General features: G+C 44.6%; 1 protein-coding gene across 1 annotated transcript in view; it reads right to left on the reverse strand.

Annotated features, from left to right (window-relative positions):
- wnk1b (WNK lysine deficient protein kinase 1b) overlaps positions 1-27,636 on the reverse strand; it is a 187,913-nt gene that overhangs the window by 63,198 nt on the left and 97,079 nt on the right. The window contains 7 exon segments of the mRNA XM_038978040.1: positions 3,773-3,960; positions 5,801-6,083; positions 6,286-6,505; positions 12,851-12,939; positions 21,697-21,854; positions 23,790-24,010; positions 26,409-26,587. Of these exon segments, the coding sequence (XP_038833968.1) occupies positions 3,773-3,960; positions 5,801-6,083; positions 6,286-6,505; positions 12,851-12,939; positions 21,697-21,854; positions 23,790-24,010; positions 26,409-26,587 (1,338 nt within the window).

Consider the following 27,636-nt stretch of genomic DNA (forward strand, 5'->3'; position numbering starts at 1 on the left):
AACATTGTTTACATCCAATGAGATGTTTAACAGGTCAACATAGTACAGCGGTTAAAAGGGATTTACTAAAAAAGAAGTGATGTGATTTATATCACACAGGGAACCATAACATTTGATGATAACACACAATAAATCAATTGACAAAGAGGAAGACATAAAATAATCTCAAATGACACAAAACTTAGAACCCAACAGCAGTGGAGCAGACTGCATAGACACACCAATCAATCCCATCTTTCAGTATGAAAAACACAACGTGTAAGAACGGACTGCAAAATATCAAGTCCACAAGCCTTTTTCAGGTTGGATTTTATTGATATACAGCTGTGTTTTTGCTTATTCAGATGTAAAAATAGCAGGAGCTGGGCATTGTTTCAAGGTCTAATATGTCATTTAGGACTAATGGCAATACCATTTTAACACTTCTACCACTATCATTCAGCAGATTGATTCACTGTAAAGTAATGGCACTTGATGGTCAAATAAAACCAAACAATGGTAAAATGATTGCAGAATTTAACGTGGCTGTGGTTGTCATGCCCAATACATTTTTGTGCAAGCTTACCAAAGACTACACACACACACGGTGGAATTCATGTGTAATCCATGTTGAATGCAAACAATACTTGATAAGCTTGAACAGCTTGGAAATCTCAGTCTAACATATGGCATCAGGTGTATGGTTTGTGGTGACAGCTCCATAGCTTTAGGAAGGTCTAGTGAGCTATAATTCACTGACGCTATGGAGATGACTGAGTCGGCTCCAGTAACAAGGCTTGTGATTCAGTGTTTCTGACACTGATGAGTGATGGCTGGCTGAGGTGACTGCCCAGTGTGCCAGACAGAGAGCCTAAAAACACCAGCATGGCACCTCTAAAATAAACAGTATGGGATTGATGGAGGCCCTGACAGCTTGCACAGCTAACTGCCTAATATCTATACAAACAAAACAACACTAATAATGAGAAATACCAACATGAGTACTATGAATAATATGTACCATAAATGATTGGTTGGGATTGGGGTTGATGGGTTGGGGGAGGGGGGGACAGGGTACTGTACTAGAACGAGATGCATGGTATAACTGAGGACGCAGCAATGTGGAAGGTATGAGGGGAAAAAGGAATCAAACTCAAAGAATCAAACTCAAAGAATCAAACTCAAAGAATCAAACTCAAAGAATCAAACTCAAAGAATCAAACTCAAAGAATCAAACTCAAAGAATCAAACTCAAAGAATCAAACTCAAAGAATCAAACTCAAAGCGTGGAGTTTGTTTACTTCTGAGTGACTTTGGTTTCTCCAACATGCATCATTCTGTTCAGAAATGCCAATCAAACCAACTGACATTGGGCAAAACAACAGTTCAATTCATTAAAACAAAAGAAAATGTAGAAGACACAACTGACCAAACTGTACTCCAGGAACTAAAACACACAGAGTAACTGATTTCAGAAACTTGCAGCTGTTCTCACTTTTGGCAGATCAAAGGCTAGTTAATTGTGGTACTTACCTGTAAGTCACTGTGACTGAAGACCCAAGAGCATGACTGGGGCTTCTAACCTATGGGATGGTCTTCATATACTGTACATCTGTCTAAACCCTTTAGGATGGTGTTAATTAGACATCTGTCTAAACCCTTTAGGATGGTGTTAATTAGACATCTGTCTAAACCCTTTAGGATGGTGTTCATTAGACATCTGTCTAAACCCTTTAGGATGGTGTTCATTATACATCTGTCTAAACCCTTTAGGATGGTGTTCATTATACATCTGTCTAAACCCTTTAGGATGGTGTTCATTAGACATCTGTCTAAACCCTTTAGGATGGTGTTCATTATACATCTGTCTAAACCCTTTAGGATGGTGTTCATTATACATCTGTCTAAACCCTTTAGGATGGTGTTAATTAGACATCTGTCTAAACCCTTTAGGATGGTGTTCATTAGACATCTGTCTAAACCCTTTAGGATGGTGTTCATTAGACATCTGTCTAAACCCTTTAGGATGGTGTTCATTAGACATCTGTCTAAACCCTTTAGGATGGTGTTCATTATACATCTGTCTAAACCCTTTAGGATGGTGTTCATTATACATCTGTCTAAACCCTTTAGGATGGTGTTCATTATACATCTGTCTAAACCCTTTAGGATGGTGTTCATTAGACATCTGTCTAAACCCTTTAGGATGGTGTTAATTATACATCTGTCTAAACCCTTTAGGATGGTGTTCATTATACATCTGTCTAAACCCTTTAGGATGGTGTTCATTATACATCTGTCTAAACCCTTTAGGATGGTGTTAGTTATACATCTGTCTAAACCCTTTAGGATGGTGTTAATTATACATCTGTCTAAACCCTTTAGGATGTTGTTAATTATACATCTGTCTAAACCCTTTAGGATGGTGTTAATTATACATCTGTCTAAACCCTTTAGGATGGTGTTAATTAGACAACTGTCTAAACCCTTTAGGATGGTGTTAATTATACATGGCAAAACCCTTTAGGATGGTGTTCATTAGAGATCTGTCTAAACCCTTTAGGATGGTGTTAATTATACATCTGTCTAAACCCTTTAGGATGGTGTTAATTAGACAACTGTCTAAACCCTTTAGGATGGTGTTAATTAGACAACTGTCTAAACCCTTTAGGATGGTGTTAATTAGACAACTGTCTAAACCCTTTAGGATGGTGTTCATTAGACATCTGTCTAAACCCTTTAGGATAGAACATGGCACATGGGTTCTAGAAAATAGGTTTTGAACTTTTGACCTTTAGGGGAGGCCGTGGGGTTAAGCTCTGTTAGTGGAGACAGACGGGTACCTACGGAGCAGGAAGGGCAGCTCATTTGTGACTAGGCTATATATTTTGGGTGTAGATTAACATATTGGTTTGTCCTTCCTTTATTTGTGTGTTTTGGGCGTAGATCAATCGTCTTGTGTGACTGTTTGGGATTCCTTTATTTGTGTGTTTTGGGCGTAGCTCAATCGTCTTGTGTGACTGTTTGGGATTCTTTAAATTTGTTCGTTTTTCTGGGTCTTTGGTTTCAACTTTCAATCTAAAAATGCTCTGGTATTGTTGTATGATGAAAAGCTATACCTGTTCCTGTCCTGTTCCTTGTATTAGCTTGAGTGGAAACATGAGAGCATATTAAAACACTGAATTAACAGCCAGTTTAATATTCTATAAAGGCCCTATCCCTCCCAATACACTGAAGAACACTGTTCCAGACATTGGTTTTAGAGTCTCTTGGCAAACAGCCAGACCATCAGCGTTACTGTTAAAAGAAGAACTGTAAAACCTGGCCTCTGGTTCTCTCTGAAAATGGCCACTGAACTTGTCAAGTTATTCATTACTGAATAAGTGGGTTAGAACACAGCTGCTGGTCCACCACTGTGGTACCAAGAAGACCGACATGTGAAATTGAAGAACTCGTGGGACTACAGTAGCCTGATGCGGACATGTCTCTGCTGTATTGGCAACTCCTCTTATAATTGTCATGATTAGTGTAACAACGACCATAGGAGTTGGCAAGACAGCACAAACAGGTGATTATAAAGGACTACAGGACAAACCTGAGGGCAGCCGGGAAGGAAAAAGGTTGCTCCATTTCAAAGATTTGGAACCTCTTCATCTCAAAGGGAACTGGCTCCAAATCCACTCTTCAGACATCACCTTCATGCATATTACAACTACAAACTCCACTGCAATTCACTTCTACCTTCCTAAGAACTACAAAAAATATATAATAATCCCTCCGACTCGTCACTTACCATGTTCTGCTGTTGGTAGGCATTGAGCTGCTGCTGTTGTTGCTGCTGGGGGGAAGGGGAGGGGTAGGGGGCCTGGGTTTGGCCCTGCTGCTGGGTGGCAGGAATGTTGCTATAGGGCATGGTCAGCTGGCCCAGATGGGACTCAGAGAACAGGGACGAACCCTGGCCGTTGTCCACCGCTCCGTCAGCTGTAGGTGGAGGGGACAAGAACCCACACAGTGACCAGATGAGAAAGGAGGGGAGAGGGAGGTGGAAACACACACACACTACCGTTATATATATATGAATGAGAGCGAGAGAGAGCGAGAGAGAAATCCAGATCAAGAGAGCCATTGAGAGATACACAATATCAACTACATTGTATTCCTGATTTCCTGGCGCATTCTCGATAATCACAGAAAATACAGTGCATTCGGAAAATGTATTCAGACCCTTTGAATTTTTCCACTTTTCTTTTTACATAAAAGCCTTATTTAAAAATTTTGCAAAAATTTTTTTACCCCTCAATGTACACACAATACCCTATAATGACAAAGCAAAAACAGGTTTTAGAAATATTTGCAAAAAAGTTTTTAAAATAAAGAAGACAAATATCACATTTACATAAGTATTCAGAACCTTTGGCAGAGATTACAGCCTCAGGTCTTCTTGGGTATAACGCTACATTATTGGCACACCTGTATTTGGGGAGTTTCTCCCATTCTTCTCTGCAGATCCTCTCAAGCTCTGTCAGGTTGGAGGGTCAGAGAAGTTAGAGAAGTTAGATTGGGTTCAAGTCTGGGCTCTGGCTGGGCCACTCAAAGACATTGAGACTTGTCCCGAAGCCACTCCTGCATTGTCTTGGCTGTGTGCTTATGGGTCATTGTCCTGTTGGAAGGTGAACCTTCGTCCCAGTCTGAGGTCTTGAGCGCTCCGGAGCAGTTTTTCATCAAGGATCTCTCTGTACTTTGCTCCGTTCATCTTTCCCTCGATCCAGACTAGTCTCCCAGTCCCTGCCGCTGAAAAACATCCTCACAGCATGATGCTGCCACCACAATGCTTCACCGCAGGGATGGTTATGGCCAGGTGATGAGCAGTGCCTGGTTTCTTCCAGACCTGACGCTTGGCATTCAGGCCAAAGAGTTCCATCTTGGTTTCATTAGACCAGAGCATCTTGTTTCTCATGGTCTGAGTGTCCTTCAGGTGTCTTTTGACAAACTCCAAGCAGGCTGTCAAGTGCCTTTTGCTGAGGAGTGGCTTCCTTCCGTCTGGCCACTCTACCATAAAGGCCTGCTTGGTGGAGTGCTGCAGAGATGGTTGTCCTTCTGGAAGGTTCTCCCATCTCCACAGAGGAACTCTGGAGCCCTGTCAGAGTGACCATCGGGTTCTTGGTCACCTCCCTGACTAAGGCCCTTCTCCACCGATTGCTCAGTTTGGCCGGGCGGCCAGCTCTAGGAATAGTCTTGGTGGTGCCAAACTTCTTCCATTTAAGAATGATGGAGGCCACTGTGTTCTTGGGGACCTTCAATGCTGCAGACATTTTTTGGCACCCTTCCCCAGATCTGTGCCTCGACACAATCCTGTCTCAGAGCTCTACGGACAATTCCTTTGACCTTATGGTTTTTTCTCTGACATGCCCTGTCAACTGTGGGACCTTACATAGACAGGTGTGCACCTTTTCAAATCCTGTCCAATCAATTGAATTGACCACCGGTGGACTCTAATCAAGTTGTAGAAACATCTCAAGGATGATCAATTGAAACAGGATGCACCTGAGCTCAATTTCGAGCCTCATAACAACGGGTCTGAATACTTATGTAAAGAAGGTTTTGTTTAAATTTTTTAAATAAATTAGCAAAAATGTATAAAATCCTCTATCACTTTGTTATTATGGGGTATTGCGGGTAGATTGATGCGATTTCTTATTTATTTAATACATTTTTGAATAAGGCTGTAACATAACAAAATGTGAAGGGGTCTGAATACTTTTCCAAATGCACTGTAAATAAATCCCATCTCTGAGTGAGGCGCTGTGCCTAGTCCACATACATGTCATGGAGATGTTGGCTTGTTGGTACTGCTGCTGGTCCATCTCTGGGTCCTCCTTCTCAGTCTGGGCTATGGGGGGCTGGGGGGGTAACTGACTCTGCTGGGGGGATCTGAGGGCCTCTGCTGCCTGTAGGGGCTGCTGCTGCTGCTTCTGATTCCTCTTCTCCAACTCCTCTCTGACCAGCTGCCGCTGTTCTCTCTTCTTTTGGATCAGAGACACTCGGTCTTTGATGGCCTTGGCCATCGTCTTGTGGTCTCCCTCGCACACATAGCCAGACTCGACCTGTTGGGACCAGAGAAGGAACAACCTAGTCAATCTGTTTTAACAGTCACCACAAGATCTCTCTCAGTGATGAGCTTCTACACCTCTATCCAGACACCTTTTTCATTGATGTTGCGGTTTTGTTTTTAAAAATCACCAGATCAATTACTTATAATAAAAATACATGGTATCAATCGATCAACCAACCAACAATAAACCGTACCATTTCCTGTGCCACATCTTCGGGGACGTCCTTGTTGAGGTCGAAGGAGAACTCGATGGCTTCGTTGTCCTTGTACTTTCCCTTCAGCTTCTTGACGTCTTCTATCCTCAGCCACAGTTTGATCGCGATCATCTCCCCATCGTCCTCCTCGGCCAGCTCCACACGCACACCAGTCTCCTCCTGGAAGAACGCATGGCTCAGCAGGATCTTAATGACATATCTGTGGCAGTGGAGGAGGGATGGGGGAAGAGAGAGGGAGAAGAGAGAGGGAGAAAATAGAGGGAGAAAATAGAGCGGCAGAGAGGGGGAGAAGAGAGAAGGGAAGAGAGGGGGAGATTGATGATAGAGTTTAGCATTAACAAACAAACAAGGTCAAAACAAGTTTTATTACGTTCAATAAGTTCCGCATGGTGCATGATCAACCTATTAGCCTATTTACAGAGGACATTACACAACTCTGTGTGGGCTGGCCTAAAGGACTGCAATAGAGCTGTGTGCTGACATCCAGTACTATGGCTTAATATCCTATAATAACTATGTATATTTACTATCCATAAAATCTCATACTCGCTATGTATATTTACTATCCATAAATTATATCCCATATTAACTATGTACAGTCTTGGCCAAAAGTTTTGAGAATGACACAAATATTAATTTCCACAAAGTTTGCTGCTTCAGTGTCTTTAGATATTTTTGTCAGATGTTACTACGGAATACTGAAATATAATTAAAAGCATTTCATAAGTATCAAAGGCTTTTATTGACAATTACATGAAGTTGATGCAAAGAGTCAATATTTGCAGTGTTGACCCTTCTTTTTCAAGACCTCTGCAATCCGTCCTGGCATGTTGTCAATTAACTTCTGGGCCACATCCTGACTGATGGCAGCCCATTCTTGCATAATCAATGCTTGGAGTTTGTCAGAATTTGTGGGTTTTTGTTTGTCCACCCGCCTCTTGAGGATTGACCACAAGTTCTCAATGGGATTAAGGTCTGGGGAGTTTCCTGGCCATGGACCCAAAATATCGATGTTTTGTTCCCTGAGCCACTTAGTTATCACTTTTGCCTTATGGCAAGGTGTTCCATCATGCTGGAAAAGGCATTGTTCATCACCAAACTGTTCCTGGATGGTTGGGAGAAGTTGCTCTCGGAGGATGTGTTGGTACCATTCTTTATTCATGTCTGTGTTCTTGGGCAAATTGTGAGTGAGCCCACTCCCTTGGCTGAGAAGCAACTCCACACATGAATGGTCTCAGGATGCTTTACTATTGGCATGACACAGGACTGATGGTAGCGCTCACCTTGTCTTCTCCGGACAAGCTTTTTTCCGGATGCCCCAAACAATCGGAAAGGGGATTCATCAGAGAAAATGACTTTAACCCAGTCCTCAGCAGTCCAATCCCTGTACCTTTTGCAGAATATCAGTCTGTCCCTGATGTTTTTCCTGGAGAGAAGTGGCTTCTTTGCTGCCCTTCTTGACACCAGGCCATCCTCCAAAAGTCTTCGCCTCACTGTGCGTGCAGATGCACTCACACCTGCCTGCTACCATTCCTGAGCAAGCTCTGTACTGGTGGTGCCCCGATCCCGCAGCTGAATCAACTTTTGGAGACGGTCCTGGCGCTTGCTGGACTTTCTTGGGCGCCCTGAAGCCTTCTTCACAACAATTGAACCACTCTCCTCGAAGTTCTTGATGATCCGATAAATGGTTGATTTAGGTGCAATCTTACTGGCAGCAATATCCTTGCTTGTGAAGCCCTTTTTGTGCAAAGCAATGATGACGGCACGTGTTTCCTTGCAGGTAACCATGGCTGACAGAGGAAGAACAATGATATTCTATAATAACTATGTATATTTACTATCCATAAATGATATCCTATCCTATAATAACCATGTATATTTACTATCCATAAATGATATCCTATAATAACCATGTATATTTACTATGCATAAATGATATCCTATAATAACCATGTATATTTACTATCCATAAATTATATCCTATAATAACCATGTATATTTACTATGCATGACTCAGACAACGGGCATTATTGAAGGCTCAATGTTACCTCTCAGGACATCGTATCATGTGAGGCTCAGCTGGTAAGTGTGTGTCAGTGTCTTTGGATAAATGTGCATGTCTGCTAAGTTCATTATTATATTACAGTGATGTTTAATGCATGACTGAGTAGAATACATGTGCAGCACAGGGTGAGCCAGCGACAGCTAACATGGTAAACAACTACAGGAGAGCTCTCTCTCTCTCTCTCTCTCTCTCTCTCTCACACACACACACGTCGGATTCTCTCTGACACACTAAAACATGTCAGTTTATTGATGAATGCAGTGTTTACACCCCCAGTAAGGTGATGGATCATCAGGCCTCTGTAAATGTAATGTAGGCTGACTAGGCACCAACAAACCTAATCAAATCAAATGTTATTTGTCGCATGGTAAACAACAGGGTCTAGACTAACCGTGAAATGCTGACTGACGGGTCTTCCCAACAATGTAGAGAAAAACAGAAAGATAATAACACCAGGAATAAATACACAATGAGTAACAATGAGTTGATGTGCAGGGGTACGAGGTAATTGAGGTGGATATGTACATATAGGTAGGGATAAAGTGACTAGGCAACAGGATAGATAATAAACAGTAGCAGCAGCGTATGTGGGGCGGCAGGTAGCCTAGTGGTTAGAGTGTTAGACTAGTAACCCAAAGGTTGCAAGATCGAATCCCCGAGCTGACAAGGTAAAAATCTGTCGTTCTGCCCCTGAACAAGGCAGTTACGTTAACCCACCCTCATTGAAAATAACAATATGTTCTTAACTGACTTGCCTAGTTAAATAAAACGTCAAATATAAAATAAAATAAAATGTTATGAGTCAAAAGAGTTAGTGCAAAGGGGTGTCAACAAAATTGCTACCTGGATGAACTATTTAGTAGTCGTATGGCTTGGGGGTAGAAGCTGTTCAGGTTCCAGACTTGGTGCACTGGTACTGCTTGCCGTGCAGTAGCAGAGAGAACAGTCTGACAATTGGTAGGGCCTTCCTCTGACACTGCCTGGTATAGAGGTCCTGAATGGCAGGGAGCTCGGCCCCAGTGATGTACTGGCTCGTATGCACTACCCTCTGTAGTGTCTTGCAGTCGGATGCCAAGCAGTTGCCATACCAAGCGGTGATGCAGCCAGTCAAGATGCTCTCAATGGTTTAATCTGTAAAACTGAGGATCTGAGGGCCAATGCCAAATCTTTTCAGCCTTCTGGAGGGGGAAGAGGCATTGTCGTGCCTTCTTCACAACTGTGTTGGTGTGTGTACCATGTTAATTCCTTAGTGATGTGGACATTGAGGAACGTGAAGCTATCGACCCGCTCCACTACAGCCCCGTCAATATGGATGGGGGCGTGCTCAGCCCCCCGTTTACTGTAGTTCATGATCAGCTCTTTTGTCTTGCTGACATTGAGGGGAAAAGGGTTGTTGTCCTGGCACCACACTGCCAGATCATTGACCTCCTCCCTATAGGCCGTCTCATCATCGTTGACCAGGCCCTACCACCGTCGTGTCGTCAACATATGTAATGATGGTATTGACCTCCTCCCTATAGGCCGTCTCATCATCGTTGACCAGGCCTACCACCGTCGTGGCGTCAACATATGTAATGATGGTATTGACCTCCTCCCTATAGGCCGTCTCATCATCGTTGACCAGGCCTACCACCGTCGTGGCGTCAACATATGTAATGATGGTATTGCGCGGCCACGCAGTCGTGGGCGAACAGGGAGTACAGGAGGGGACTAAGCACGTACCCCGTGTTGAGGGTTAGCGTGGCGGATGTGTTGTTACCTTCCCTCACCACCTTTGGCGCCCCGCCAGGAAGTCCAGGATCCAGTTACAGAGGGAGGTGTTCAGTCCTAATGTCCTGAGCTAGGAGGGCACTATGGTGTTGAACGCTGAGCTGTAGTCAATGAACAACATTCTCACATAGGTGTTCCTCTTATCCAGGAGGGAGAGTGCCGTGTGGAGTGCAATAGAGATTGCGTCATCTGAACATCTGTTGGGGCGGTATGCGAATTGGAGAGGGTCCAGGGTGTCTGGGATGATGGTGTTGATGTGAGCCATGACTTCCACAGCATATCATGACTACAGATGGCTACAGGGCTGCCAAGTGTCTGACATGTCACAAAAAACAGGATAAGAGAATCTCATGTCTGTTACAGGTGGCTAACACACTGTAGGCACCACTAGGTCCACATAGTGAATGTTTAGTGTAGGGCTCTCCAACCCTGTTCCTGGAGAGCTACCCTCCTGTAGGTTTTCACTCCCACCCCAGTTGTAACTAACCTGACTCAGCTGATCAACCAGCTAATTATTATTAGAATCAGGTGCGCTAGATTAGGGTTGGAGAGAAAACCTACAGGACTCTAGCTCTCCAGGAACAGGGTTGGAGAGAAAACCTACAGGACTCTAGGAACAGGGTTGGAGAGCCCTGCACTAGTGAGTCGAGTTTAAATAGCAAACATACTATTATTGTTGAGACCGACCGCATAGTTAAGTCATACATTTCATGCATCGTTAAGTTAACCTCAATCATTAACCTGTCATTCTTCTGGTACTTTAGACAGAGCTGTATATAAACCAGTGTGAGAAAACAAGGCTATAGTGTTGACAACAAACACAGTGAGAATGTCTGCACAGTATAGCCAGCCTTTCCATGCATCGTTGAGTTAACAAACCTCAACCATACAACATTAGGTTCAAGTACCAGGAGAATGACAAAGTGGGGAAAAACCCAAGGCTTTAGTTTAAATAGACAACATAGTTTAAGGCAGTCTTTTTATCCATTGTTCTGTCTAAAACCTCAACCATGCATCATCAACCATGCATCATTAAGGACCCAGAGTGGGGAAAAAACATTGCTCGATTATACTTAGGCTAGCGGCAATAACATCCTAGCCACATATTAAAAGCTTTACTGCACTTTTCTTTTCTCAAGGGTGTAGTTTGGTTTTTGTTGCATGGTGTTGTATGATATTATGGCTATAATACAAACAGACTATTAGAATGACGATAAAAGATACAGAGATGAACCCTACTAGTAGGAGACAGCATAGATGTATTAATACAACTGGCGGCTTGGCTACTAAAACCACATTTATACAACGGGGATTTTACGATCTCTCAGTGTTCATGCATTGTTAAACAGCTAGCACCAGAGGAAGAGAGCCAGGTCACCATCAGTCTTTCCACTGCTTCATCAGTGAAACATCAAACCGGGGTTTCATCTTACAACAAATGACCAAATACTGCTTGCATTCCTCCCCCACATTTCATATTTCAATGCACTAATGCAACATTGTTGCCCTTGGTTCAAGGACTGAGCGGCCTGCATAGTGCAAACACAGTGCAGTAGAGCAGAGTGATATATTGATTTGTCAGTTGTGTGTGAGAAAGCAGTCTTTCCAGCTCTCACTCATTGACAAAATCATTCACTACTCAACTGGCCTCACTGAGTAAAGTTGACCTTCAAATCCAAACTTTAAAAAGACACCCAGTATATATATATATATATATATTTCACATACTGAGATGTAGTAAAACATTTCATAAGAACTCATCAACAAAGCTTTCTAAGGATTGACACATAGTTAAACATGAAGTCTGTAAATCTTCATGAGAGTGACTGTATTAAAACATGACTGATGGACATTTCATAACCCCCCCCCCCAAAAAATGTCTTTCAAAACAAGTCAGTTTGTTCCCCCTCCAGGGGTATTCAAGCTTTTTCAGCGGGGACCCCATTTTTTACGGTAGAATTTCAGGGGACCCCATTATTTCCCCAATAATTTCTTGCGACCCCACCCCAAATCTAACGAAAACCTTAAAAATCAACAAATAACCTTCAATTCATTGCATTTTCAACTCTTATCAAAATGAACCAATAAATACATTTATTCAATACAACTGTATATTTAAAATGATATTTTCTCCAAAACTTTTGTATATTGCCCCATAAAATATTCGGTACTGTTAATTTGTATTTTATTTTGGCGACCCCACTTCAGTGTCACGACCCCGACTTTGAAGAATACTGCTCTAGGCAAAAACTTACACGTAGTCAAGGCAACCATGAGTGCCATTCTTATTTAACAGTGATGAGGGGTTTTGACAGACACAGGTAGTTGTCAGCTAGAGACAGTAATACAGGTCCAGTTCCTCTTGTTTTGGTTCAACAGGAACAGAGAGTGGAAAAGGAAAACACTCTGTCCACAAACTGTGGGAGATTTATGTGGCGATTCAGAGTGGCAGTGTGTGTGTGTGTGTGTGTGTGTGTGTGTGTGTGTGTGTGTGTGTGTGTGTGTGTGTGCGCGGGGCCTGTTTGTAGGACTAAGTACTCAGGGAGAACTAAGCGGCAGGCTGGCCAAGGCCTTCAGGACACCCTCAGACTCTGAACATCATGTGTGTGAATGACAGATGAAAGGACAAACAGCACCCCAAGGTGTGTGTGTGTTTGTGTACAGTACACACACACACACACACACACACACACACACACACAAGCTCACCTCTCATCTTTGTTCTGGCGGATGCATCCCTCGATGATTTCCTTCACTTCTGGTATGGCTACCTTGTCAAAGCTGGCCGGCTTGACTCCCTGTGGGGGCAGAAACACAGGAGAACATTAAATCAATGTGCCAGCTGAAGCATGAGGCCAACAGAGACCCCCACTTCACCTCATTATCGAGCAGGAGGGCGTCTAGTGGAAAGATCAAGGCCAAGGAATCAAGAGAGAGAAACAGCGAGAGAGAGAGAGAAAAAGAGGGGGTCTCAGTTAAAAAACAACTTTCAATTCTGGTTGAGTGTAGCAGTGGGTCCTTTTCCTTAGGACAGAGACCATAAAAGGGTGTGTGTTGTGGGCCCCAGTGAGCTCTAAACAGCCAGGGTAACCAGCCGTGTTGATTTAACTCAGGGAGTGTGTGGTGTGGCAGGACTGAAGCCTTAGCTGAGACAGACTTCACCGGCTCAGCCCAATGTAGCCCAAGTCTGGCTCGAGACGCTTCAGTTAACCAGGGCCCCAAGCATAACGGGATCAACATAGAAACATACATGTGCACACAACATGCGAGCCCCGTTAGCCTACCATACAACCATGTTTTACTGGACAACATTGATCAAATCAGGAACAGCTGGGTGTCTTTCCCCTGAGATAAACATGTCAACAACCGGTCTCTCACAACTTGGTGACAAGTCTATTTTCAGACACCATTACAACTCACACCAATACTTTGGCCATCCTTTCAGACGCAGATGGAAGTGGCATCTACAGCTCATTTGATCCAAATCAGGCCAAATAAATACTGTATTTCCACCATTCAGCATTTCATCAGATGCACAACCTTTAAACAAAAAGGTCCTGGTCAGGGAGGACAAATGGTTCTAAGAGAGTGTCTTGAAACGCAGGACTTTAATAAAGTCCACATCAAGAGGATCCAGTTGTTGAGATGAATAAGTCCAGACCAACATCAGGGCAGTGAGACTCAAGGGCAAGTCATCCTCCTGATACCAAGTTGATCCATATAACCTGAACCCAAGGCAAGTCATCCTCCTGATACCAAGTTGATCCATATAACCTGAACCCAAGGCAAGTCATCCTCCTGATACCAAGTTGATCCATATAACCTGAACCCAAGGCAAGTCATCCTCCTGATACCAAGTTGATCCATATAACCTGAACCCAAGGCAAGTCATCCTCCTGATACCAAGTTGATCCATATAACCTGAACCCAAGGCAAGTCATCCTCCTGATACCAAGTTGATCCATATAACCTGAACCCAAGGCAAGTCATCCTCCTGATACCAAGTTGATCCATATAACCTGAACCCAAGGCAAGTCATCCTCCTGATACCAAGTTGATCCATATAACCTGAACCCAAGGCAAGTCATCCTCCTGATACCAAGTTGATCCATATAACCTGAACCCAAGGCAAGTCATCCTCCTGATACCAAGTTGATCCATATAACCTGAACCCCAAGGCAAGTCATCCTCCTGATACCAAGTTGATCCATATAACCTGAACCCCAAGGCAAGTCATCCTCCTGATACCAAGTTGATCCATATAACCTGAACCCAAGGCAAGTCATCCTCCTGATACCAAGTCATTTGTAATAGTTTTTTAGGATCCAATTAGCTAACGCCATAACGCTAGCTAATCTTCCTGGGGTCCAACACCAATTAACAAGACATTACAAACAACCACAAAACAAGACTTCTAACATTCAACAAGTAGACAATTAAAATACCTGACAGGAAACACATTTAACATTCAGTTGACGCTTTCTATTTCCTGTTCAGTCACATGGTCTATCGAATTAGATGTTCTTTCTACTTCCTGTCCAGTCATATAGTCTATCACATTAGATGTTCTTTCTATTTCCTGTTCAGTCATATGGTCTATCACATTAGATGTTCTTTCTACTTCCTGTTCAGTCATATGGTCTATCACATTAGATGTTCTTTCTACTTCTTGTCCAGTCATATGGTCTATCACATTAGATGTTCTTTCTACTTCCTGTCCAGTCATATGGTCTATCACATTAGATGTTCTTTCTACTTCTTGTCCAGTCATATGGTCTATCACATTAGATGTTCTTTCTACTTCCTGTCCAGTCATATGGTCTACCGCATTAGATGTTCTTTCTACTTCTTGTCCAGTCATATGGTCTATCACATTAGATGTTCTTTCTACTTCTTGTCCAGTCATATGGTCTATCACATTAGATGTTCTTTCTACTTCTTGTCCAGTCATATGGTCTATCACATTAGATGTTCTTTCTACTTCCTGTCCAGTCATATGGTCTATCACATTAGATGTTCTTTCTACTTCTTGTCCAGTCATATGGTCTATCACATTAGATGTTCTTTCTACTTCTTGTCCAGTCATATGGTCTATCACATTAGATGTTCTTTCTACTTCCTGTCCAGTCATATGGTCTATCACATTAGATGTTCTTTCTATTTCCTGTTCAGTCATATGGTCTATCACATTAGATGTTCTTTCTACTTCCTGTCCAGTCATATGGTCTATCACATTAGATGTTCTTTCTACTTCCTGTCCAGTCATATGGTCTATCACATTAGATGTTCTTTCTACTTCCTGTCCAGTCATATGGTCTATCACATTAGATGTTCTTTCTACTTCCTGTCCAGTCATATGGTCTACCGCATTAGATGTTCTTTTATTTTTTTCTTGAAGGTGGATTTACTTTTTGCCTGAGAAATATGGATTGGTAAAGAGTTCCATTCAGCTATGGCTCTGTATTGAACTGTAGATTCAAGTCAGTTTGTACTTGGCTTGGGTTGTCTTAGCTGCCCTGAATTTGCCTGTCTGGTTTAGTGGTTATGTGTGTTGCTAGTATGTACTAACTGACCTGAAAAATACTGTTTAAAAAAAAATGCATTTTAAACTTTTTTTAATATAACATTCCTAAAAAAAATCAGATGACTGGATAGTCATTTGTTTTCAACGTGAAGCCATGAGAGATTCTGATGCATTTGGGTAATATTCATACAGAGATAATCTGGCAGCCCTGTTTTGAGTGATTTGGAGCTTTTTTTATATATCTTTCTTTGCTGTAGATGACTGTATAACCGGACAGTACTCTAAGTGTGATAGGACCAGGGATTGACCATATAACTGGACAGTACTCTAAGTGTAATAGGACCAGGGACTGAATCACCTGATTCAGTGTGCTAGATGTTACATACTCTGAACATTTTCTTGTAACAGCAATTTTCCCTTACCCATCTCTGATTCAACCTGAACCCAAGGCAAGTCATCCTCCTCATACCAAGTTGATCAATATAACCTGAACCCAGAAACATTGATGGGAATAGGAGCCAGGAACACAGACTCAAACACGAAGACTAATAAAAAATAACTCAACGAACCAAACCCTTCCTCTTACTACCTCAGTCTCTTCTCTGCAGTACCCCCCCGCCCCCCCCCATCAGAAAGTCTTATAAAAAGAAAAGCAAACTGTCAAAACAGTAGAGAAGAAAATGTTCCAGAGAAAGGTAGAGACAGAAAGAGAGAAAAAGAGATTGAGAAAGTGAGACTTACCGGGATGTGAGAATGAGAGACAGGTCCGACAGACAGAGTTAGACTCACTAAACTGATGTAACCTGGTACATTGAGTTCTGCAGGCTCTGTCCTTTACAGTTCCTAACACAGTGGCTTCTCAGTCTTTACCAACCCCTCCTGTTCCTCACCCTCCAATCTAGAACCTGTCCTTATATAACATTGCACACACACACACACACACACACACACACACAACCTCCTAGAGATTCCTGGGGCCAAACAAAGTAAGGGATGACAGCGGAAGAGGTAAAGGAATTAAGGAGGACCGGTATTCCAATAACAGGGTGATTAAAAAGGCCTCATTACGGGTGAAACTCTCACAGTGAATAGAGGTCCTGTAAGCCGGTTACATGCTGGTTCCTTTCTGCCCCCTCACAGAACAGCCAACAATGGAGAGAGAAATGAAAAGGTACATTTAAAATGTTTTACAAAAGACCAGAGGCAGAGGGAGGGTGGAGAGAGTTGATGTGAGGACGGTGTGGGTGGACTAGCTAGGTATGTGGGGGTGAATCCTGTCTTCCAATTAAGTCGAATTGTCACTTAGTCAATGGGGATTCACACCACTGAGGAACGAGAAAAGGACTAATTATGATCTTAAAAAGGTCCAATACATCAGCTTTTATCTCAATACCAAATCATTTCTGGGTAACAATTAAGTGCCGTACAGTGATTTGTTTTCAATTAAAATGGTCAAAAAGAAGCAAAAATATAGCTTCTTAGCAAAGAGACATTTCTCAAGCAAGAATTTTACTAGGACTGTCTGGGAGTGTTCTGCGTGGGGAGGATTCATTTTTTATTTTTGCTGAGAGTTATTTGGAGAGAGGTTTGGAACTCTTTCTTATTGGTCTATTAACTAATTTACCGCATGGTGATGTCACCATGGAAGGCCAAAACGCCATCCCACCAAAACATGCAGAAATGTCAAAACAGCTCTTCATTTTCCAAACAGCTCTTCATTTCCCAAACAGCTCTTCATTTCCCAAACAGCTCTTCATTTTCCAAACAGCTCTTCATTTTCCAAACAGCTCTTCCCCTAAAGGGGCCTGATGTTCTGAATGTCCCAGTATTACTCCAACCTAACGTTTTGACTGCACTTGGCCGTTGACTTGATTTTCCAGCTCTTTATAATTTCAGTGTTAACGTCAGTTCTCAAAGCTGTGCGTTCCTTTTATAATTCAGAGTAGAATTCATATATAAACTTATGTTTTTTAATTTTTTTAATTGCTCTTAAAAATCCGTCTGTCCGGTCTGGCAGATTTAAATAGTCCAGCTCTCCAGCAAACAAACAAAGGGATGACAATATCCCGGACATTATATACAAATGACTGGACTGGGAGCAAGCAGCTGTGTACCAAATGGCACCCAATTTCCTAGATGGGCCCTGGTCAAATTGTAGTGCACTATATAGGTATTAGGGTGGCGTTTGGGACGCAGCCTGTGGAAATGTCACTGAGGGTAACAGTCTGAGGCAGGAGGCTGTAATAAGCGTCGGTCTACAGAGCTGGGAGAACAGAGAGACAGGGGAGAGAGACGGGAGCATGCTGGGTCATTATATACCATCAGCGTCATCTAGACACTGTCTGGTTTGTGTGTGTGTGTGTGTGTGTAAGTAACATGACAAGACATGATTTTCTTGGGTTGCAGCTCTACAGTCACCGACACAGTCCTGACATGATGTATCCACACAACTTTCCAAAGGCAAAATAATTCCAAGAAGTAATGTGATTGATCACTGAGTTGAAGTTATGGGATTGATTCCCAATTGGTCAACTGACCTCTCTTGGTTACTTCAGCTCACATTGATTCCTCTCAATCACATCCAAGGAAACGCCATAGGTTACACGTTAGTTCCCAGCAGCTAAAATCCATACCAATCTGATAGACAGTTAAAGTATTAATAGTCCTGTATTCCCATGACAAATCCCTACTCTGATCCCACAGGAGAATGACATGCAGAGTCACAGTGACTGGGGGGAGGGGGGGGTCCAGAGAAGCTGCTCTGTCATTATCATAACACAGGATTTACGTCTCCCAGACAACCCTGTGTGGTGACCCCTAAAGCTGAGGTCACCCACCGCCGCAATCAGCCATGACGGTCAATAAGCACGGTTCATGGTTCCTCACTGACTAGCCGTCTGTCTGTCCTGTACTTAAAAATCATTGGGATTTCCTAGAAAGCTTACTTTAGACTTACACTGATTACATGGAGTAATGTTGAGTACATGGGAGCTGGGTTTTGACCAGCAGGGTTCTGTAAATACATTCTATCACAATGAAGAGATCAGTCAAAGAGAAGGAAAAGACACATCTGTCTGCATGATGAGATCATCTCATAGCAGTAACACTCAGCTCAAAAAGACATTGATAACATTTCCCATCCACCATCCACCCGGCCATCCACCCGGCCATCCACCCGGACATCCCTACAATTGTTTCTGGTTGCAGAGTTGTGTTGTGTCATGTGATTAAAACACCTCCAGGACAATAGCGAGGGATCAACGCTTTACGGATGAACTGGTGTAAAGGAGAGGGCAGCCCCCAAAACATAGTCCTGTCTCCCCTCAGAGAATGTCTTCCTGCCTTCCCCTGTCCACTAGAATGCCAAGCACTAGAGGAGGTGGCATCCTTCAGCTGCTGTCTACAACTCTCCACAGTCCCCTTTCCAACAGGCCATTATGGAAGCCATTCACAGCTAACATGAGGGCTGTGTCATTCCTCTCTCCCTCCCTGGGATTCTGTGGCCCCTTAGGATGGACAGGATATCCTGTGAGGAGGAGGAGCCGGTACAGAGGAGGGGGGAGCCGGTACAGAGGAGGGGGGAGCCGGTACAGAGGAGTGGGGAGCCGGTACAGAGGAGGGGGGGGCCGGTACAGAGGAGGGGGGGGGCCGGTACAGAGGAGGGGGGAGCCGGTACAGAGGAGGGGGGAGCCGGTACAGAGGAGGGGGGGAGCCGGTACAGAGGAGGGGGGGAGCCGGTACAGAGGAGGAGGGAGCCGGTACAGAGGAGGGGGGGAGCCGGTACAGAGGAGGAGGGAGCCGGTACAGAGGAGGGGGGGAGCCGGTACAGAGGAGGAGGGAGCCGGTACAGAGGAGGGGGGAGCCGGTACAGAGGAGGGGGGAGCCGGTACAGAGGAGGGGGGAGCCGGTACAGAGGAGGGGGGAGCCGGTACAGAGGAGGGGGGAGCCGGTACAGAGGAGGAGGGAGCCGGTACAGAGGAGGAGGGAGCCGGTACAGAGGAGGGGGGAGCCGGTACAGAGGAGGGGGGAGCCGGTACAGAGGAGGGGGGAGCCGGTACAGAGGAGGGGGGAGCCGGTACAGAGGAGGAGGGAGTCGGTACAGAGGAGGAGGGAGTCGGTACAGAGGAGGAGGGAGTCGGTACAGAGGAGGAGGGAGTCGGTACAGAGGAGGAGGGAGTCGGTACAGAGGAGGAGGGAGTCGGTACAGGAGTCAGAGAGGAGGGGAAGTCAGTGAGTGACAGTGGGAGATGGGGCCTGTCTGTGTGTTGAAGCCCTGACAGAGAGAGAGCCTTGCTGACACTGAGGACAACTGGGTTTTAGGTTTTATGTAAAAACCTCAGTGACAGGAAATAACTGAGATTAACATCTCAGCCAGCCTTGAAGAAAAGTGATTCGGAAGAGAACGTAAAACAAAACCTCTATTTGGAGTATTTCAGGATTGCACTTCCTGCAGAATGATTTCACCAGTGTGGGGTTTAGCCTACCTATACTGGCTTTACTGGTTGACTGAGTAATTCCCACACTTGAGCTCAGAAAAGGCTGTCTGGATGAATCACAGAACCGTCTGTGATCTACAGAAGCAGCTGAGGAAGCATGGAATGCAGACAGGTTTGCCCTCTACTTCTCTCAAAATAAGAACACACCACAGCACAGTAGACCCACCGTCTCCCCCTACTGGTGACCTTCACAGAATCCCTCACTGAGCCTCTAGGTTTGCCCCCTAGGGTGCCATGGGCCCTGGTCAAAAGTAGTGCACTACTGTATATAGGACATAGGGTGCAGTTTGGGACAGTCAGAAAGCCTTCCTCTTTTTCCATCTATAGCAGTAGCATCATGTGACCGTGGCCACGGCTCCATCTAAACCAGACAGAGCTCATGACTGCCTCTATTTGACCAGGCCGGAGAGGAAACAATCCAATTTGAGGAAAGAGAAAATAGAAAATGAAAGGTCATCAGTTAATAACAGATGAGATAAAGAGATGTGGGGAGGCGGAGGGGACCTCGGGCGATTATACAGAGGAGAGGCAGTAAGCACAGGACTAGCCTGGTCCCAGATCTGTTTGTGCAGTCAGTTGGCGAGTCAGCACCAACAGATCTGGGAACAGGTTAGCACAGGAAGGCCATGCCTCGTCACACAGCCACTGATGATGAGGAATAACAAGACTCAAATGTCCTCTCTGCACTCAGGAAGGCCTTCCTCATTCTCAGTGCTTGGTAATAGTAATACAATAGGGTCAGCTACGTCTCCGGATCTATTTGTTTACCAAATCAGCAAACTGGCTAGACCGGCACATTAGGGGACCTATTGTAAACTTCTCAATTACAACAAATACAATGTCATGTGCTGTATGTGAATACAGGCCTGGATTCTGTAGTGGAGTGAAGCGCTCGTTCCCTGGCAACCAGACTAGCAACTGTAAAAGTCAGATCTACAACATCATTATTAGTCACATTCAGAGTTAACAATTGAACCCTTGTAAAAACCTGACCATATCAAAGCTAGACGCTCCTCCCAGTGTCAGAGTCCTAGTTCAACAGCCTATGGCAGACATCTAAATAGTGAGAGTCATTGTGAAACTGCGGATGCGAATGTTTCTCAACAACGTAAATGATATGCTGCTTGCTGGGGTTGGCTGGGTGACTATAGGGGAATGGAGAATACCTGGCAGCACAAAGCAAGGAGGGTATGTGTGTGTGGTGTTAAACTCTGCCCCCAGGGGGAGGGGAGGCGGATGAGGACGTGGAGTCCTCCTCCCTAGTGATCAAACATGAGCTTTATGATCGACTGACACCATAAAGAACAAACCACACAGACACATACAGGCCTAGTGTATGTGAGACTGACTGCAACCCAGAGGAATGAGACAGAGAGAGACAGAGAGAGAGAAAACTAGAGAGGGTGGAAAAGAGGAAGAGAGGAACGGCAGGTAGACGAAGACAGAAAACGTGTAATTGGCAGTGACATCCAGAAGGGGAGAGGATGGAGGGGAGAGGGGCTGGACCAAGGCGTTTTAAGATGGAGGACACTTACGCTGGTAACTCGGCGGTAGATCTGTGCAGCGTTCTGGCACTCAGAGTAGGGGTACTCTGAGGTGGCCATCTCCAGCATGCACATCCCAAAGGCATACACATCCACTGACTCGTCGTACTTCTCCTCATACATCTCAGGGGCCATGAACTCTGGGGTACCTTGAAACGGATCAAAACGGAACGGGTTCAGAACTCTCTGTGCCTCACACTGCTGTGTCTCCTCCGGCCCAACTCACCCAGGAGGGCCAGAGGGGAGAGGAGGAGGAGGAGGAGGAGGAAAGGACGAAGCCACGGGACAGGCCGCCGACGTACCACCTGCGAGGAGAGAGACAGAAGAGGGAGCGGAGAGGGGGAATGGTGGGAGCAAAATAAAGAAAATAAATAAAAAAAGAGAAGGGGGAAGCTGGCTTCAGTTTAGTCGGAATTGAAACAAGCACAAGTTTTTCTCTGTAAGGCCTTTTATTGGGGCTAAGAGAGAGAAGGGGGGACAGGTGCACAGAACATGCTGATTGGCCCTTGTGCTGATACTTTGTAATCAAGCAATTGGGAGCAGTCTGGTTAGAGAAGACTCAAACAGGAGAGGGGTTGAGAGGACGACAGGTTGTTAGACAGACAGGTAAATGTAAGTTCAATCCCCTCCCCGTTCAGACACAAACGCCTGATTGGATAGCGTTGTAACAGGTGAGTCTGAAATAGCCAATCGAGGGCCTTTATTACTCCATTTGTCCTACTGGTGCGGTTATCAACGTAGCTATGGAACTAACTTGTGTCAAAACCTCCCCTTTCACAGAGAAACACCATACATGTCTTAGTGTCACTTACCTGTTAGTTGACCTGTTGGAAGCAAAGGTTAGAGTAGGTTGGTTAGGCCCTGAGATAAGCCTATCCCATAGCTAGTGACTGAACAGCCCTGTTCCATGCACCTGGTCACACTGGTATGAAGCAAAGGTCTTACACAGAAAAACTATTATTTACAATTTGGGAAATGTTTATTTAATGTTTATTTCACTTACCAGAACCACTTACTGTGACTGCAGTACATATGATACTATTATCCAGTACTGCAGAATGAGGGAGAGCCTACATGTTTTAAATACTGAAGAGCATAGACAGACAAAAAAGAAAACAGGTTGATTAAGGGGAAAAAGCTGAGCAGATAGAGATGGCCGTATCAGGTGATCTTAAAACGCTGCGGGGGAGAACACAAAACCCACGAGGAAAACGCTTTCAGAGAGAGAGATATCACATTGGCTGCATCTGAAATGGTCCCCTATTCCCTATATAGTGCGCTACTTAGTGAATAGGGGGCCATTTCAGGCACATTCATTATCATTGTCAGCATGTGCATCTTAGACTTTAAATCAGGCTTAAAGTAAACAAACCACAGGTCTCCACCCAAACCCAAAGAGAAAATATGGTTTTTACCCACAAGAGGGGAAAACTCCACATTTATGGTCAACATTTGTGGGATTTCACGATGTGGCTAAAGACCTGCTGTCATTAGGGCAATTTACAAGCTCCAACACACCACAGTTTATGGAAAGTTAGAGTGCTTTCACCTGCTTAATATGAATTTCAATTAGCTTTTTCTGGCGTAACTGATCGTTTTCAGATGGGGGAACAGAGACCAAAAGGTGTTTTCCCCTTGTTAAAACAGGGAACTGGCTGGCACAGCAGAGCCGGGGTGGTTCCCCAGTTTCACCCCGAGACCAGTCAAACCCAACCAGCCCTGGAGGAAACTGGAGGCCCACGGAGTACTGCGGTCAGGGAGAGCCAGGCGCTGAAAACCTGTGGTCGGCTCACGACAAACGGGGCTTGGAATCTTTAAACACTTTTAAAAAAGAAGTCAGGAATGAATTTTAAATATATTTTACTTTTATCCAGTCCTTCCAACCCCGTCTTATCCCGTCCACCCAAAACCCTCACATTCCATTCCAGAAGGTGTCGATTTAAATCCTAATATATTTTAAATTCAACCATCTGTGGGGAGGTCGGAAGGGACGAGGGAATGGATCTGGCTTTGACACAGGTGTTGGGGTGGAAGGTGAAAGGTCAAGGGTCAAAAAGTCAGTAAATCAGCCTATGGGGTCGTACCTATGACACTCTTGGCGAAGGAGGCCCGTTTGAGCGTAGCCAATCCCAGGTCTCCTATCTTGACGGAGCCAGTGGGGCCGGTGATGAAGATGTTGTCACACTTCAGGTCCCTGTGAATGATGGGAGGGGCCCGGGTGTGGAGGAAGTGGAGCCCCTTTAGGATCTGACGACACCAGCTACGCAGAACCTTGATCTTCATCACCTTGAACCTCTTCAGATACCTAGAACACAATCAGAACAAACCGTGATGAGACTGTGGAACGTTTCTAACCAGTGTTGTTTTGATATATCTGATGAACCATTATCTTCAGCACCTTGAACCTCTTCAGATACTGTACCTACAACACATTTTAAATATTCATTTAGCCAGTACAAGTTGTCATTATAAATGTGAGGTAAAGCGTTGAGAACAAATGAGCTTTTACAATACCAAAACAAGCAGTGGTGAGATGAGGTGTAACACATTTCTATCTGGTGTTGTTTACAATCACATAGGTGATTAACGATTATCACTTAGCGACCATTCCACAGGTGCATGTTCATTAATTGTTTATGGTTCATTGAACAAGCATGGGAAACAGTTTTTAAACCCTTTACAATGAAGATCTATGAAGTTATTTGGATTTTAACAAATTATCTTTGAAAGACAGGGTACTGAAAAATTGACTTTTTTTATTTGTTGCTGAGTTGATATAGATTACACATACATAATATTTTCTACATACTTTATACTATATCTGGTTTTAGTTGTTTAAGTTTACACTGAAAACGTCCATCCAGAAATGTATTTCTAAAAACCCTGTTTGGACTTAGCAGGCCCGAACAAACACTTATGCGGCCCGCCCAAGGATTTACATGGCAGACCAATCCCTGGTGTGTATAAGTGCACCTGTGCTTAGACTACATGTGGGTATCTGGATCAGTACCCTGAGTGTTACAGGGCCTGACCTCAGTGTCGTGTCTTTCTGCACTGGGCTCAGGCTCCCATGTTGAACCCCCCCCCCCATGGCTGTGTGGGTGTTGATGATAACCACGTGGACCTGACCACCAGACCAGCCTGCCGCCCTGCCACCCCACCCAGCCATGTGCCAGGCTCTCTGGCTCTGGCCCTCCTGAGAGTATGGCACAGCTCCTGATACTGTAGTATGACCTAGTGTGACTACCAGCCAGGCATGCCCAGACAGGGAACTTAGTTGTTTGTGTCTCCCTGGTCTTGGCCCAGGCCTGTACGGCTGCTAGGAGAGAGGGTTGTATGAAAGATGCCGCCAACGAAACCAAGTCCAGGAGCGATATACTGTACCACATGGAGAAGAACATCCACACAATCCTCAAATGGGACTTTTCCTTCCATCAGTTCATCTTTTTCTTCCATCAGCTTTAAAGATAGTTTCTGTTTTTCCACACATTTAATTCATAGCCATATACAAGTCTTACTTCCATAACAGAGACAGTCTTACAGGAAGTGGATAATCTAGGCCGTGACAGTGTTACAGGAAGTGGATAATCTAGGCCATGACAGTGTTACAGGAAGTGGATCATCTAGGCCATGACAGTGTTACCATCCCCATAGTGAAGGTACAGTAGTTTGGGACACAGCACACTGACTCTTCCACAGGAGGGAGCTGCTGGTCTGGTCCAGAGTCCTGAGCTGCACTGTCTGTCCTGTTGTGGGCCCAGACAGACTAGCACCACGTGGTCAGTACAGGTACCACACCACAGCAGATTGGACAGGCAGCCACACTGACAACCTCTCTTTTTGTCTTTGTCTGAATGCCTGTCTGTCTGTCACTCTCTCTCGTTCTCTCTCTCTGTCTCTCTCCATCCTAACTGTCTGTCTCGCTCTTTCCCCTCCCCCTCACTTTGTCTTTCTGTCTCTCTCACTCTACCTCAGTCTCGCTCCCTCCCTCCCCTTCTCTATCAAGAATGTGAGGAATCTGCAGCAGCAGCAGCTGGCAGGTGGGCAGCTCTCCCAGCTCTCCCACAATGCATCAGTCCCATGGCAGGTGGGGTGGTGGGCGGCACGCAGTCCGTTGCCCAATTCTACTGTAGCTGTCTGCTCTACATTCAGGTTTTATTGTTACCGCAAAGAACACTGGGCCAGACCCAACCCCGACTGGCCTGCTGCCCCCCTGTCCTGTCCGCTTCTGTTCTCTCTACATTGTCAGGGGTTTTGTCATGTGTGTCTGTGTGTGGCTCTAGTGTGCCAGACCGAGTGTAGACTATCTAGCAGCAGGGAGGTAGGGAGATGGACATGCGTCCTGGGCATGGTGAGACAAAACAACAGCATCCTGTTAAGAGGTACCACTCTGCTCTCAGGGCTCACACACAGCTGTGAAGTGCTTATTATGGAACACTCAGAAAGCCCTATTTGACTAGCAGATGTGCCTACGCATAATATGAAGGTCATGGGAACAAGGAAAAGGTTTAGTAGAAGGACAAATAACACTAAGACATTTCCTTTGACATTTTCATATCTCCGTTGGTGGCAGAGAACAACAGTAGGGGGGATGAGACGGCAGAGGTTGACGAATGGAGAGGTGGACGTTCACCAAAATGTTTAGTGTCTGTGTGTGTGTGTGTGTGTGTATAAAAGCGTACAAGCTTGTCAGTACTACTCACGTTTTGAGGGTGCCTGATGTCATAAGCTCTGTGACCAGCACGATGCACTTGGAGTTCTTTCCTTTGGAGGGAGACTCCCAGGAGTCGTAGAAGCGTACAATGTTATGGTGCTGCAGACCCTTCAACATCTCAGCCTCCTCCTTGAACCTCTGACGCTCCGTCTTAGACAGCTTACGATCCTGTAGGAGAGAGCAGGAGAAACATCTAGCAAACAATAGATTTCACATTCCATTTCCAGTTGTCTTGACACATAATGCTTTACAATAACCCAGCCTAAAGTATAGGGCAGGACCCAATCAATCAATAAACCAATCGTTCAATCAATCAAGTGTTCATAAAGTCCTTTTTACATCAGCAGTTGTCACAAAGACAGTGTTTCACAGTAACCCTGACTAGTCAAGCCATGAACCACACAGGAAGAACTGAGAAGACAAAAACAAACAGACTAGCTAGCAAACTTACTGCTCAGTTGTCCTATTTTAACAGGCTGGGTCCCTCTAACTTAATGGGAATACCAGTTCAGTGCTACACCATAAACCATATATGCACCGGCCATTGCGGTCAGGGAAACACTAACAAACATGGCTGTACATTTAAAAAGGGTGAGTTTGAGGGGTTTGACTTGTTTTATGGAGATTCCATGTTTGTGGTTTAGAAATATTTCTGTGGCAGAGAGAGTTGGTACTGTTAAACGGATACATGGGGATTTCAGCAATGAGTCCCTTTAACAACTTCCCCAGAATCAGATGAACTAGTTGATAACATGTTATGTCTGTGTCCAGTATGAAGGAAGTTTGAAGTAGTTTCGCAAACCAATGCTAACACGCGTTAGTACAATGACTGAAAGTCTATGGGTATCTGCTAGCCCGCGAGTTAGCTATTGCGCTAACGCCAGTTAGCAATTTCCTTCAAACCGCACGCAGACACATAAAAATGGTATCCACGAGGTCATCTGACTCTGGGGGGGACCCCAAAGTATCCCTTTTAAGGTCAGAGTTCATCATGGCATAGTAAAACCAGAAGTCTCCCTATAAATGGTCTGTAATGAGCTTTGTGTTAAATCACAGACTGGATTCACATAAAAGCAAGACAGAGGGGAGAAAGAAAAAGGTTAGGTTAGGGAGGTGGGGGGGATGGGTGTTAGAAGACCAGTGAAGAGTCACCCTGTGTGACCCTGGCCTATAGGAGGTGAGTCACCCACAGTCACCTCCCCCTGGCCAGATCGGCT

Source organism: Salvelinus namaycush, chromosome 38 (genome assembly GCF_016432855.1).
Source record: "Salvelinus namaycush isolate Seneca chromosome 38, SaNama_1.0, whole genome shotgun sequence".
NCBI classification, from domain to species: Eukaryota; Metazoa; Chordata; class Actinopteri; order Salmoniformes; family Salmonidae; genus Salvelinus; species Salvelinus namaycush.